The 14,486-nt window shown below is 40.2% G+C and overlaps 1 protein-coding gene across 7 annotated transcripts in view; it reads left to right on the forward strand.

Annotated features, from left to right (window-relative positions):
• The window catches only part of CSGALNACT2 (chondroitin sulfate N-acetylgalactosaminyltransferase 2), a 40,236-nt gene extending 31,574 nt beyond the window's left edge, over nt 1-8,662 (forward strand). For 4 of the 7 annotated variants that reach the window (XM_047760853.1, XM_047760851.1, XM_047760862.1 and 1 more), the window contains 2 exons: nt 5,754-5,835; nt 8,052-8,662. In XM_047760853.1, coding sequence (XP_047616809.1) covers nt 5,754-5,835; nt 8,052-8,344 — 375 coding nt within the window. In that variant the 3' untranslated portion in view covers nt 8,345-8,662. Of the gene's footprint in view, nt 1-5,753; nt 5,836-8,051 lie in introns of those variants that run through there. The other 3 variants (XM_047760854.1, XM_047760860.1, XR_007132226.1) reach the window with 3 other exon arrangements.
• Nucleotides 8,663-14,486: the final 5,824 nt, after the last annotated feature.

Here is a 14,486-nt window from a genome sequence, read left to right on the forward strand (position 1 = left end):
TGGATTCATCTGTCCCAATGTTGTCTAGAAAAATAAGTTTAAGTACTTCTACTTGAAGTCTTGTTTCATCACTTTGTAACCATTGCAAGTTATTTGACCTTTTTAAGCTTCAGTCTCCTCAGTTAAAACACAAAAAACTTCCCTCTCAATAATGTTTAAAGATATATTAAAAGTAAATAGGACAAAAAAACAAAACAAAACAAAAACAAACTGAGTTCCCATCATGGCACAGCGGAAACAAATCCTACTAGGAACCATGAGGTTGCGGGTTCGATCCCTGGCCTCGCTCAATGGGTTGAGGATCTCATGTTTGTAGGTCGCACATGCGGCTCAGATCTGGTGTGGCTGTGGCCGGCAGCTGTAGCTCTGATTAGACCCCTAGCCTGAGAATCTCCATATGCCGTGGGTGTGTGGCCCTAAAAAGACAAAAGACCAAAAAAAAAAAAAAAAAAAGTACATCCAGTAGGAAAAAATATGTAAAAGGTAGTTGACAGTAATTCACAATAAACATATTTAAATAGTCATTTTTACTAAGAATAAATAAACAGTGCGGTACTTTTTTTCTGCTGTCAAATTGCTGTTTTTATTTTTTATTTTTATTTATTTTTTTGTCTTTTTGCTATTTCTTGGGCCGCTCCCGCGGCATATGGAGGTTCCCAGGCTAGGGGTCCAATTGGACCTGTAGCCACCGGCCTACGCAAGAGCCACAGCAACGCGGGATCTGAGCCGCATCTGCAACCTACACCACAGCTCACGGCAACGCCGGATCATTAACCCGCTGAGCAAGGGCAGGGACCGAACCCACAACCTCATGGTTCCCAGTTGGATTCGTTAACCACTGCGCCATGACGGGAACTCCAAATTGCTGTTTTTAAAAAACAGCCTTGTGAGTGAGGATGGTAGGGTGGAGGCTCTTCCGTCTCTGCCAGTGATTTGGGAATGCAGGTGAGCTTTCTGGGTCAGGAGTTTTCAGACAAGTTCATCCTTCTCATCCAGCCATTTCCATTCCTAGGAGTCTCTCCTGAGGAAATAATCCGAAGCTGTGGAATAACAGTATGCGTATAATATTGACAAGATTAAAAGCAAGCAAAATTCTAATAATAAAATGATAAATTGAATTATATTGTGGTTAATATTATGTGTCAAGAAGACAATGTTCACGAAATGGACATAAATATAGCAGTATAAATGTAGAGGCAAATGTAAAGCTAAAAATGGGAAATGGTGGAGTTCCTGTTGTGGCTCAGAAGAAACGAATCTGACTAGCACTCATGAGGATGTAGGTCAATCCCTGGACTTGTTCAGTGGGTGAAGGATCCAGCGTTGTCGTGAGCTGCAGTGTAGGTTGCAGAGGTGGCTCGGATCCTGTGTGGCTGTGGCGTAGGCCGGCAGCTGCAGCTCCAAATTTGACCCCTAGCCTGGGAACTTCTATATGCCATGGGTGCAGCCCTAAAAAGACCAAAAAAAAAGAAAAAAAAAAGAGAAAAGGGAAATGCTGTATATGATTTTTAGAAATTTTAATCCTAAAATAGCTAATATTTTATATGTACCTTTTTCTATGTGGGAGGTACTGTTCAGTTTTTTATTTTTTGTTTTTTTTTCATGCATGTTAACTCATTTAATCCTGCAACAACCTCGGAGGTAGGGACTGCTGTTACCCCTAGTTTACAGAGGAGACAGCTATAAGAATTTCTGTGTAGTCGCCCTGCAGCTCACTCAGATTTGTTATGTCCAGAACCGAGGTCCACATCATTCCTCTCTGGGCTGGCCCTTTCCCCCCTGCTCCCCCTCTTGGGGAAGGAACCATCACATACCCACTGTCAGAACAGCAGTCTGCTATCATTCTTGGTTGATCCTTCCCTCTTATGCCCCACTCCTGCCAGACTCATGTGAGTTCTTTGTCCTACATCCATCAGATTTTTTTCTTTCTGTACGTACCATGATAGTCTGTAGTCCAGCCTCCCATCCCCAGGTTGTAACTGTTGCCTCTTAATCAGCTTCCCTGCCTCTGTCCTTGCCTTCTTACGTCTTATCTCTTCTCTCTTATCAGCCAGAATGATCTTCTAAAAACATCATCTGATCATGTTACTCCTTCTGCTCCTACTCTTCAGAGAATTCCCTTGGCCATTAGGATTAAGCCCAAACCCCGTGACCAGGCACACATGGTTCTTTCTGATGTGGCCCTACTGATCACTCTAGGCCAGGGGTCAGTCTGTGGCCTCTAGGCCAAATGTGGCCTGCTGTCTAGTTTTGTATGGCCTTCAAGTTAAGAATGGTTGAAAAATATTTTTAAAAGGATGGTATTTCATAGGACATGAAAATTGTATGAAATTCTGATTTCAGTGGCCATAAATAAAGTTTTTTGTAACACAGCATGTTCATTTGGTTATTTATTGTTAATGACTGCTTTTACACTACAGTGGCTGAGTTGAGTAGGTGAGGCAAAGGTTCTGTGTCCTGCAGAACTTAATAAAAGTTTACTGAGCCCTGTTTCACATTTGTGGACACCTTCTGACCCCAGTGTTTAGTCCCACCATCTTTCATCCACAATTCTCTCTCCCACCTCAGGCCTGTGCACAAACTATTCATTTGCCTGGAACTTTCTCCCAGCACATTTTCTGTCACTTAGCTAACTCCTATCTCTCAGATCCCAGACCTAGCTTCATTTCTAGGAGGAAGCTGAGGATGCTGCAGCTTGGGTGAGGTGCCTCTCTCCTTTCTTTTTTTTTTTTTTTTGTCTTTTGTCTTTTTGTTGTTGTTGTTGCTATTTCTTGGGCCGCTCCTGCGGCATATGGAGGTTCCCAGGCTAGGGGTTGAATCGGAGCTGTAGCCACCGGCCTACGCCAGAGCCACAGTGGGATCCGAGCTGTGTCTGCGACCTACACCACACCTCACGGCAACGCCAGATCGTTAACCCACTGAGCAAGGGCAGGGACCGAACCCGCAACCTCATGGTTCCTAGTCGGATTCGTTAACCACTGCGCCACGACGGGAACTCCCCTCTCTCCTGTCTATCAGCCTCCTTATATCCATATCCACACTTCCCTCCTTACCCAATTCAGACACCATGGACAGGCATTGTCCATGGCCTCTTTTCAGCTATATATTTACCTCTTTCATCTCTCACTCCTAGTTTTCTCTTAGAACCCCAACCGGGTTAAGGACAACTCTGTCAACCAGGCCACAGAGGAGCAGAATATGGAGAGTGAGAAACATCCAGTCCCAGTACACAGCAGAGCTTTAACTATGTGACCACAGACCTCAGGGGTTTCAGACTGCCCTGACATCCTGTGCCTTACCCTTGTTCACCCACTCTTTGTTCTCCAAGCCAGTCACACTGTCTTTCTCACACCTCCCAGCAACACTCAGTGTTCCTTACTCCCCATGTATCCTGCTTCACATCTCACTTAGAAGCTGTCAGATGTTCACTTCCTTATTCTCCTGTCCTAAGATCCATCAGCCTCACTGCCTCTGTGTCACATCCTCAGCCTCTCCCCAGTCTGTGGAGGAACTGCCCCCATCCCTTTGTAAGCCTAGCTCATCCTTTTGTAGTAAACTAGTTAGAGCCCATCCCTCATGCCTAAACAAGGATGCCCTACAGCCATTGTTCACTCTCTCCTGTCCTAATGTTTTGCCTCTTCTAGGGCATTACCATAAGCATACAGAAATACTCTAATACTGGAGTTCTCTGATGGTTCAGCAGCTTAAGGATCTGGCATTGTCACTGCTGTGGCTCAGGTCACTGCTGTGGTGAGAATTTGATCCCTGGCCTGGGAACTTGTGCATGCTGTGAGCACAGCCAAAAAGGAAAAAAAAAAAATTATTAAAAAAAATCTGTAATAACATTGAAGTTTGAAAAATATAATAGCTGTTTCTTAATTTTTTTTTTTTCTTTTTAGGGCCGTACCCATGGCATATGGAGGTTCCCAAGCCAGGGACTGAATCCAAGCTGTAGCTGCAACCTGCGCCATAACTGTGGCAATGCCAGATCATTTAACCCACTGCACTGGACCAGGGATCAAACCTGTGCCTCACAAATGACCTGAGTCACTGCACTCGGATTCTTAACCCACCAGTGCCATGATGGGAACTCCCGTATAATAGCTGTTTCTTGACCTGTTTTCTGAACTTGCCCATGGTTTCTGAGCTCTCGCCACAGTTGTTTCTTTACTGTTTGTCCAACACTTTAAGTGCACTTGTACCTCAGAGCCATTGTACATGCTGTGTCTCGAAAAGATCGCGAGATACTTGGGTAGCTTGCTCCCTAATTTCACTAAGGTCCCTGCTCAAATGCTAATTCCTCAGAGAAGCCCTTTGTGGCCATTATATCTAAAACAGGCCTTCTGTCATGCTCTCTCTTCTTCCTACTGCATCTTTCGTCCTGGCATGAATCACTACCTGAGACGTATATTTATTTATTTGTCTGTTCTTTTCCCATCAAAACAGAGCCTCTGTGGTAGCAGGGACTTGGTCACCTCTGTTTACTGCTGGATTCCAGCTCCCAGAGCCAAATCCAACAGATTAAACACTTGATGAATGCCTGCATTAAAAAAAAAAAAAAAAGTTTATAGGAGTTTCCTGGTAGCCTAACAATTAGGAATCTATCGTCACTTCTGCAGCATGGGTTCGATCCCTGACCCCTGGAACTTCCATAGGCATAGCCGATAGATAGATAGATAAAAAAGGTTTATCAAGCTTCAACTTTTACTTGATTCCTCAGGCTCAATATCATCAAAGTCCTGATTTTCTTTCTCTACTTGGACTTCAGTGGTGACTTCTCCATTTTAAAGCTGTTTTCCCTCATGGTGGAAAAGTAGTGCAGCAGTTCCAAACTTCACATCTATACCTTACACTAAGGGTTGGCAGACTTATTCTATAAAGAACCACATAGAAAATATTTTAGGTTTTGCAGGTCATGCAGTATCTGTTGCAGGTATTCAACTCTGCCATTGTACCATGAACACACCCATAGAGAGTTTATAAACAAATGAGTGTGGCTGTGTTCCAATAAGATTATTTATAAAACCAGGTGGCAGGCTAGATGTAGCCTGGAGGCTTTAGTTTGCTTACTCCTGCCCTACACCATCCAAAGAGAGAGCAGGTGTCTTTTCTAGTATCTCTCTCAGAAGAGTGAGGGAGCTTTGTTTTCCAAAGTTCCAAACAACCCTCTTTTTTTTTAGCATGTTGGCCTGAACTTTGTCTAATACCTGTTAGTGGGTCAGTTCCCACAGTAAGTGGAGTGAGACTGTCTCACTGGTGTAGGGTGCCCATGACCCTTCTACGTGCAAGTAGAAGGCGCATCCCTGAAGTTCACGGGCTGCATGATGCCAAGTAATTACCAGAGCAGAACTTTACACAACCAGGAAGGGGGCAGGGGATAAGCACCAAATAAGGTCTACTGTGAAGAACTGATATTGCAGCATGTGCTCATGCAAGCTGGTGTCTTCCTAAAATAGAATGTAAACCCCTTAAGGTCACATCATTTTCTTTGATCATGAGCTTGCCACCTTGTACAAGGCTTGCATTCAGTTAAATTAAGAGTGGCAGGAATCCTGTGCTCATTGGAATTACTATTTGGGGTGGAGGGGGCAGTTTGTAAGCATTTAATAATACAAATGCATGTGATCCATTATCAGTCACATAAATGACAGGAAAAAGTATTATTTGGAAAATATTTTAATTTGTTTCATTGTTGATTAAAACAACTTCCAGTTTTTGAGAGATTAAATTGAATTTTATTTTTTAAACTTTAGGTTCACAAAAAGGATTCTGGCTTTTGGCGAGATTTTGGCTTTGGAATGACTTGTCAGTATCGATCAGATTTCCTGACCATTGGTAAGTATATCTTAGATTTAAGGATAGGACTCTAGGTATTTACTATAATACCTTACGTCATTTATCTAAAAGATCTCAGATTTGAGTGTCTTTCCTATTAAATTATGAATGTTTAAGATTAGCTAAAAGAGTCTGGAAATATGAAAGGCAAAGTGAGTTTATAATTAGCATTTCTTTGTGATTCTTTCTTAGAATTTCTGCCTGTCTGCTTACGTTACCTATATTCTTGCATGTTGTCTACTTTTTCCATTAGAGTCCTTAGCAGACTAATCATAGTAGTTTTAAATTCATGTTCCTATAGTTCCAACATCCCTGTCATATTTGAGTCTAGTTCTGATATTTGCTTTTTCTCTTCAAACTGTTTTTTGACTTTTAGTTTGCCTAATATTTTTCTTCACAGCTGAACATGACTACTGGGTAAAGGAAAGTGCAGTAAATAGACCTTTAGTGAAGTGATGGTGAGGTGTGGGAGAAGAGGAGATGTTCTTTTGTCCTATTACATGGTCTCACTCTTTTAAAGAGTTTGTGAGTCTGTACTTAGAACTTCACAATTGTTTCTCAGGCACTGCCCCAACCTTAGGTGGAGCAGGATGGCCATAGTGGGCTGGAGTTGGGTATGTCCCTTCTCCCAGGTAGGTTAGACTCTGGCAAAATAGTTTTTCTTGAGGGCAGGCCTTGTTCAGAAGAGCAAAATGCTCTGGCATATTTTAAGAGGGTTACTTTCCCCCTTCTTTTGTAAGCACTGGGGGATTTCTCAACAGTCTTCACCATGAGGACCTGGTAGACCTGGAGGTAAAACTCACAGAAGTGTAGAGGCCCCTCCAGGAGTTTCCAACTGCTAGACTTTTCCACTGAGCCTCTAGCAGTTCATCAATTATAGTTCAGATTTTCCTACCCCAGTACTGGTTCCCCTGGAGATTTCTACTCGTTGGTTTCTTCTCTCATAGTGTAATTCTGTCTTACCCACCTATTTATCTCTACAATTTGGGAGCAGTAGTTTGCTCTGTGACTGTTATTTCTCTGAGAGGTCTGAGAAGAGTTGTTTTCACTTTGTTCAACTTTTTACTTGTTATCAGAACAGAGTGATGACTTCTAAGTTCTGTACATACTGGACCAGAAACAAGAAGTTCTCTGTTTGTTTTCGCTATCTACACCATCTCTAATATTTGAAGAGCTTGTTCATATCTATAAGGAAAAAAAGCCAAGATATAGCAATTAGTAAAACTGTGACAATTTAAATTAATACTTTTCAGAGATCTCAGCATTACTGTCATCCTGTGACTATGCTATTAAGTGACATAGAATTATTTGACAAAAACATAATTTGGAAACCAAGCTATTAATTAAAGAATAAATGTTTTCTTCATTTTTAGGAATCTTTTCTAACTTTTTAAAAAAAAACTCAAATTTTTCTTTAAAAAATTAGTTCCGTTTAGATTAATTTGAAATAGTCTAAACTCTCCCTTTTTGTTGGTAAGGCTGTAAGTGACATTTGTGTTGCCAGGTCTACTTGATTCTTTGTAAATTCTTAATTGAGCAGCACACCATTGACCATTTCTTCCTGAAGATGCTTTCTTCATTGACTGCTAAATTGGCACATTCTCCAGAATTTCCTCCCTCCGCTGGAGCCATCTCTCAGTCTCTTTTACTGACTTGTCTTTCTCTGCCTGTTTACCCTCTAGAAACTGGCCTTTCTTAGCATTTAGACATGAGCTCTGTTTTCTTTCTAAAAACTCTAGCAGTTTCATCCACTTTTGTGGCTTTAAGTCATCTGTGTGCCCATTCTCAATTTTATGTTTCCACCTTGACCATTTCTTCTGTTTTCCCCTCTGAGAAATTCTCTGTGACCCAGAAAAACTTGGATCTCAAAGGACAGAAAGAAAACATAATGAAATATTAAGGGTGGCAATATTATGTGTGATTTATATTTCCCTCTCCTTTATTTGACTTTCTAGAGATTTTCTGTAGAACTTTGAAGTTTACAAAGTATTCTCAAATATTTCATCTTGTTTTGATATTCTCAACAACAGACCTTGAGCGTCTAGATGCCAGCTGGTAACTGGAATTCCAAACCAGAACATCAGTCCTCTACTTCAGGTGTCTTTGGACTGTACAGTACCATCTCATTTGAAGCAGAATGCTTAAATATTTATCAGGCCTGACTGTGCTCTTGGCTGCCAGGCAGTTATTTAATAGTGTCAGTTTTGTTCCTGCAGGTGGATTTGACATGGAAGTAAAAGGTTGGGGTGGAGAAGATGTTCATCTTTATCGAAAATACTTACATGGTGACCTGATTGTGATTCGGACTCCAGTTCCTGGCCTTTTCCACCTCTGGCATGAGAAGCGCTGCGCTGATGAGTTGACCCCTGAGCAGTACCGCATGTGCATCCAGTCCAAAGCCATGAACGAGGCCTCTCACTCGCACCTGGGAATGCTGGTTTTCAGGGAGGAGATAGAGACACATCTTCACAAACAGGCCTATAGGACAAATAGCGAAGCTGTTGGTTAATGTAATCATGGACGTGTTAGTCTGAACCGGAAGCCAGCACTATTTATTTAGCCTTAATTCCAGTTCCAGATGCAGTGCCTCTTTCAGAGAAGACGTGCTTGTCTTGCGTTCTTGCTGACATTGCTTCAGCAATTTAACTTGGCGTAAGAAGAAAAAACAAGTGTCGCAATGCAAAACTTCTGTTTTGTGAGAATACTGCACTATGGAATCATTGACAAATCAAAATCTGGTTTTTGTTCTAAGAGTAGGTTTCTTGTTTGTTTGTTTTTTGGTCTTTTTGTCTTTTTAGGGCTGAATTCATGTTATATGGAGGTTCCCGGGTTAGGGGTCTAATCGGAGCTGTAGCTGCCAGCCTACAACCACAGCCACAGCAACACCAGATCCGAGCCATGTCTGTGACCTACACCACAGCTCACGACATCGCTGGATCCTTGACCCACTGAGAGAGGCCAGGGATCGAACCTGCAACATCACAGTTCCTAGTCGGATTCATTTCCATTGTCCACGATGGGAACTCCTAAGAGTAGTTTTGAGTTAATTTGTATCCAGCTCCATGTTCTGACTGTATTCTGGTTGCATCTGCGCTGAGGGATGGAATGTATTGTGCTGATGGTGGGTCAGAAGCATCTTCTTCCTGCAGAGAGGACAGAGTGTTATGGATGGAGTGTGTTGACAGGGGCTCTTCACCTGCCAACCACTCAGTCAACCGCTTGGTTTGTAAATGTAGATCTTTGGTCTTTTGCTTGAAGAATCCTTTTTTCACTAAAGCAGAGGGTAGTTAAATGACACATCTGAAATCCCCAACTAATCAAGAGAAGACAGAGATAAAAAATTCCTCAACTTTGTTGCTTAGCCCCCTGAATTTTTTTTTTCTTTCTTTCTTTCTTTCTTTTTTTTTTTCTTTTCAGGGCCACATCCATGGCATATGGAAGTTCCCAGTCGAATCGGAACTGCACCTGCCGGCCTCTGCCAGAGCCACAATAACACAGGATCCAAGCTGCGTCTGCGACCCACGCCACAGCTCACGGCCAAGCCAGATCCTTAACCCACTGAGTGAGGCCAGGGATCAAACCCACATCCTCATGGATACTAGTCAGGTTTGTTACCACTGAGCCACAGTGGAAACTCCAGCCCCCTGAATGTTTTTAAACAAATGAGTAATAATAGAAAATACTTAGGTTAGAACCTATAATTTGATTAAAAATATAATGTGGTACTACTCATTTATTATGTTCAGGATTAGGAACCAAAGTTTCTATAAACTACTTTGAACAAACAGAGATAAACATGGAAACATTTTAACAGAACAGTTTATTATATTGGAGTACAGGTTACTAAAGGCATCTGGGAACATAAGTTTACATGAGCCAGAGCCCTGTCAGGGCCTTCTTATTGCTAGTTCAGAATAGATGAGTGTAGCATGTGTGTTTTATGCTTTGTATTTTTTCATTTAGCATGGATCCATATGTATGTATTATCCTTTTTTCTAACATATTAATTATGCTACATCTGTATTTGCATTATTACAATACTTTGAGTTGAGGAGGAGTTTCACTGAAGGGAGAAAAACCAAACAATTGAATGAGGTATAAAACCATAAGATCACACTGACTTGAGAAAAGGGGAGGAGGGGAGGGTTGTCTAAATGGAAATCTGAATTACAGAATACTTTAGGGAAACATATAACTTGTAGATAGAATGATGTTTTAAATGAGGTGTAAATTATATTGAGACAAAATGAATAAGAAATTATATTCAGATAGGACTGTACTATGTTATTTAATCACACATGGATCTTTTACCATAGGGTCAATTGCTAGATCCACAAATTGGAGCTATGGTGAAAGGCATGCATAGATTTTTGAAACTTTGGCTTTATAAAGGGATCTATATTGAATTCTCTTTGTATATAAACTCCTGAAAATTCATGGAAGACAAATCATTATTCTTTTTTGCTCGGTAAATCATATCATCTGAAATGTTATAAATCCTAAATTTCTTGGTGCTACATGAATTCAATTTTGTAATAACTCTTAATATTCTTACAGGTTTAAGTTGGGGTAGCATTTAGGCTTGTTTTTTTAAGATCTATAAGATGTTCTCTGCAGAATTGTTCAGGCCGTTGTCTCCTTTTATACGCAGTTATTTATTGTGAAGACCCGTGAATTAGGGTATTTAAAGTGAGAGAACCTAATTATTTGCAAAAGTGAGTTGTACCTTGTTTTTTGACAGAATTGAGTGATTTTTTTTCTTTCCTCCTATTTTTAAAACAAGCGTTTAATTTAAAGATGGAAGCTAAGCAATGGAAACATTACTATGTTTTTGACATTAAACGGTACCAATAAAGTATTTTATTACCAAAAGTTAAATGAAAATGTGGTAAGTTTATTTCTGTTGTAAAATATCATAAATACAGAAAAGCATATGGCATGTAATTGTGTACTTTGAAAAATAGTGAAGCCAGCAGCACTGCACCAGCTATTCAGACTAGAATAGAGACCATTATCTCTGTGTGCTCTTTCCAGACCACATACCCTCACTGTCCCCATAGTAGTCACTGTCCTGATTTTTTGTGCTAATTTTCACTTGTTTTCCTTCACAATTTTTCCAACAATGTGTATATCTCTACCCAATGGACCGTTTTGCATTTTTACACATGTGATTTCATTATTTATCTAACTTTCAGTGTTGTTTTTGAGGTTCACTCACGTTAACCTCAAAATTAATTCATTTTTTATTACTGCCTAGTATTCCACTGAATGAATATACTGCAATATTTATTCTACTGTTTACAGGTATTTGGGTCATTCATAGTTTTTGTTGTTTACTTTTGCTGTCACAAGCAGTGTTGCCATGAATACTGCTGAGCAGGTCTCACAAGTGAGAGAATCTCTCTAGGAGTAATGATGCCAGGTCATCAGTTGTGTGCATATTCAACTTACTTTCCAGAGTGGACCACCTCCAGCACTGTAAGAGGTTTGCTTTGCATCCTTGGAAATACTTAATTTTGTCAGGTTTATTAATTCTTGCCAATCTACTGGGCATTAGGCATGAATTATAATTTGCATTTCCAACCTTTTTGCCCATTTTTATAAGTTCATAGGAATTCTTCACATTCTGGGTACCAACTCTTGTTGGTTAAATGTTTGCATATATCTTATCTCCCAGGATGTGGCTTATCTTTTCCCATTCTTGATGGTGCTTTTTGATGAATAAAAATTAATGTGTTTAATTCATCTTTTCCTTTATAAATTCTTCTTCTTTTTTTTTTTTGTCTTTTGCCTTTTCTAGGGCCATTCCTGCAGCATACGGAGGTTCCCAGGCTAGGGGTCTAATCAGAGCTGTAGCCACCGGCCTACACCAGAGCCACGGCAACGCAGGATCCTTAACCCACTGAGCAAGGCCAGGGGTTGAACCTGCAATGCCATGGTTCCTAGTCGGATCCGTTAACCACTGCACCATGATGGGAACTCCAGATTCTCTTTAATACTCATTTATGACCTTGTCATAGAGAAAATGGTCTCTTAAAGGTATTGGTCTGTATTATCTTCTGAATCCCTCATACATAACTTTCTTTCTCCAGTTAGGTCTTTAACCTAAGTGGAAGAGGTTTTGTGTATGACATGAGGTAAGTATCTAATTTTACTTTTTTTCCAGTGTTGTTTTACTCTGAAGTCCACATTTCACCCTCTGATCTGCAGAACCACTCCCATTCATCAGATGTCATATATGCACAGGTCTAATCCTGGGCTCTCATCTGTTCAACAGATTAGGTTTTCTGTCTATCACCACGTCATAACATCAGTTTAAATTACTGTAACTTCATAGAAATTGGTATTTCTGAGAGCTAATCCACTCACTTTTTGTCCAGTTTGTCATGGCTGTTTATAGCCTTTGTATTTTCATTTAAGTTTCAGAATAAGCTTAAGTTTCAGGAAAACCTTTCTGAATTTGACTAGGGTCTCACTGAATCTATAAGATTACTTTGGGGAAAACATACATCTTTATCATATTGAGTCCTCCAATCCTTGAACATAATATTATCCGTTTCAGTCTTTATTGTCTTTCAATTAAGTTTTATACTTTTTTACACAGTGGACTTACATGTATCATTTTTTATATTTTTTCCTAGATTGCATTTTTGATGCATTTTGATTTTTGATCTTTTATTTTTATTGTTTATTGCTGGTATTTAGAAATCAAATTGATTTTTGTGGGTTAGTTTTTGTGTGAAGTAACCTTGCCAAACCCAGTTAATTCTAATAATGTATTCCTAATTTCTCTTGCTTTTCTTTTGCTGAATACAATCATACATCTATGAGTAGCAAAAGTTTTCAATTTTGTTTTTTGTTTTTTTGGGGTTTTTTTTTGCTTTTTAGCCACATCCACAGCATATAGAGGTTCCCAGGCTAGGGGTTGAATCAGAGCTGCAGCTGCAGACCTACACCACAGCCACAGCAACGCAGGATCTGAGCCGCATCTTCAACCTATACCACAGTTCACGGCAACGCTGCATCCTTAACCCATGGAGTGAGGCCAGACATCGAACCACATCCTCATGGATCCTAGTTGGAGTCGCTAACCACTGGGCCACGAAAGGAACTCCCCTTTTCAATTTTTATATCTTTATTTTTCTTGTCTTCCCGTGGGAGATAGGATTTGTTGTGCAGTGTTACCTGGAGATGGCAGTAGTGGACTGCCTGCCCATGTTCCTGATTTCAAGAGAGATACCTAGTGATTCATCAGTAAGTGAATAAAATTAGCTTCTATTATATCCTAGCAAGTTTTTATTTGTTTGTTTAGGGCCGCACCTGCCGCATATGGAGGTTTCCAGCCTAGGGGCTAAATCGGAGCTGCAGCCGCCGGCCTACACCACAGCCATAGTAATGCAGGATCTAAGCTAATATGTGAGCTATGCTGCAGCTTGCGGCACTGCCAGATCTTTAGCCCACTGAGTGAGGCCAGGTGTCGAACCTGAATCCTCATGGGTACGAGTCAGATTCTTAACCAGCTGAGCCACAACGGGGGCTCCTTCCTGGCAAGTTTTTTAATCATGCTTGAGAGCGTTTATCAAATATTTTTACTTTATCTATTGAGATGATCATACGACTTTTTTTTTCCATCTTCAGTGTTAAATTAATTCAAGAGATTTTTTATTGTTGTTTTTTGTTTTTTTAGGGCCATACCCACAACATATGGAAGTTTCCAGGCTAGAGATCTAATTGGAGCTGTAGCTGCCAGCTTATATTGCAGCCACAGCAATGTGGGATCCTAGCTGCTACTGCAACCTATACCATGGCTCACGCAACGCCAGATCTTTAACCCACTGATGGAGGCCGGGGATTGAACCCGCATGCTCATGGATACTACTTGGGTTTATTACTGCTGAGCCATGACGAGAACTCTTCAATAGATTTTCTGAAGTACCCTTGCATTCCTGGGGTAAACGCCAGTCTGTTATGACATATTATATTATCCATATACATTACTGTATTCTGTCTGCATGCACACACAAACACTTGTTTACATATTTGTGTATATTTGTGTGTGTACGTGTATGTATTTTTTTTTTCAGGTGTTTTTCATCTGTGTTCATGAGTAAGATTGCCTATATATATATTTATTTCTCATCCTTGGGCATTTCTGTTAAGGTTTTACTAGCTTATAAAATATGTTACAGGTGTCCCTTCTTATTCTGTTTCTAGAAAAGATATGTAAGTCTGGAATTATTTCTTCCTTGAATATTTGGGAGAACTGCCTGAAAGCCAAGGCCTGAACTTTTCTATATGGGGAGATCTCTAATCACTGGTTCAATATATTTAATGATTGTAGAACTATTCAGATTTTCTGTTTCTTCTAGAGTTAGTTTTGGTTGAATTATTCCATTTTCTAGGAATTTATACTGGTAAATTTGAAATTATAGATGAAATGTACAAAGTTGTTTGCCATATCTTCTTGTAATCTGTATAATATGTGTGAAATCTATAATGATAGCCTCTCTTTCATTCCTGATATTATTTGTGCTTTTTCTTTTCTCTTGAATAGCCTTGCCAGTTTTTTCTCAGTTCTTACACATAACTGACCCCCTACCAGCCACATATGAGACATCTAGTTGCTTCACATCTTCACATCCTCCCCCTCC

This window comes from Phacochoerus africanus, chromosome 15 (assembly GCF_016906955.1).
Source record: "Phacochoerus africanus isolate WHEZ1 chromosome 15, ROS_Pafr_v1, whole genome shotgun sequence".
NCBI classification, from domain to species: Eukaryota; Metazoa; Chordata; class Mammalia; order Artiodactyla; family Suidae; genus Phacochoerus; species Phacochoerus africanus.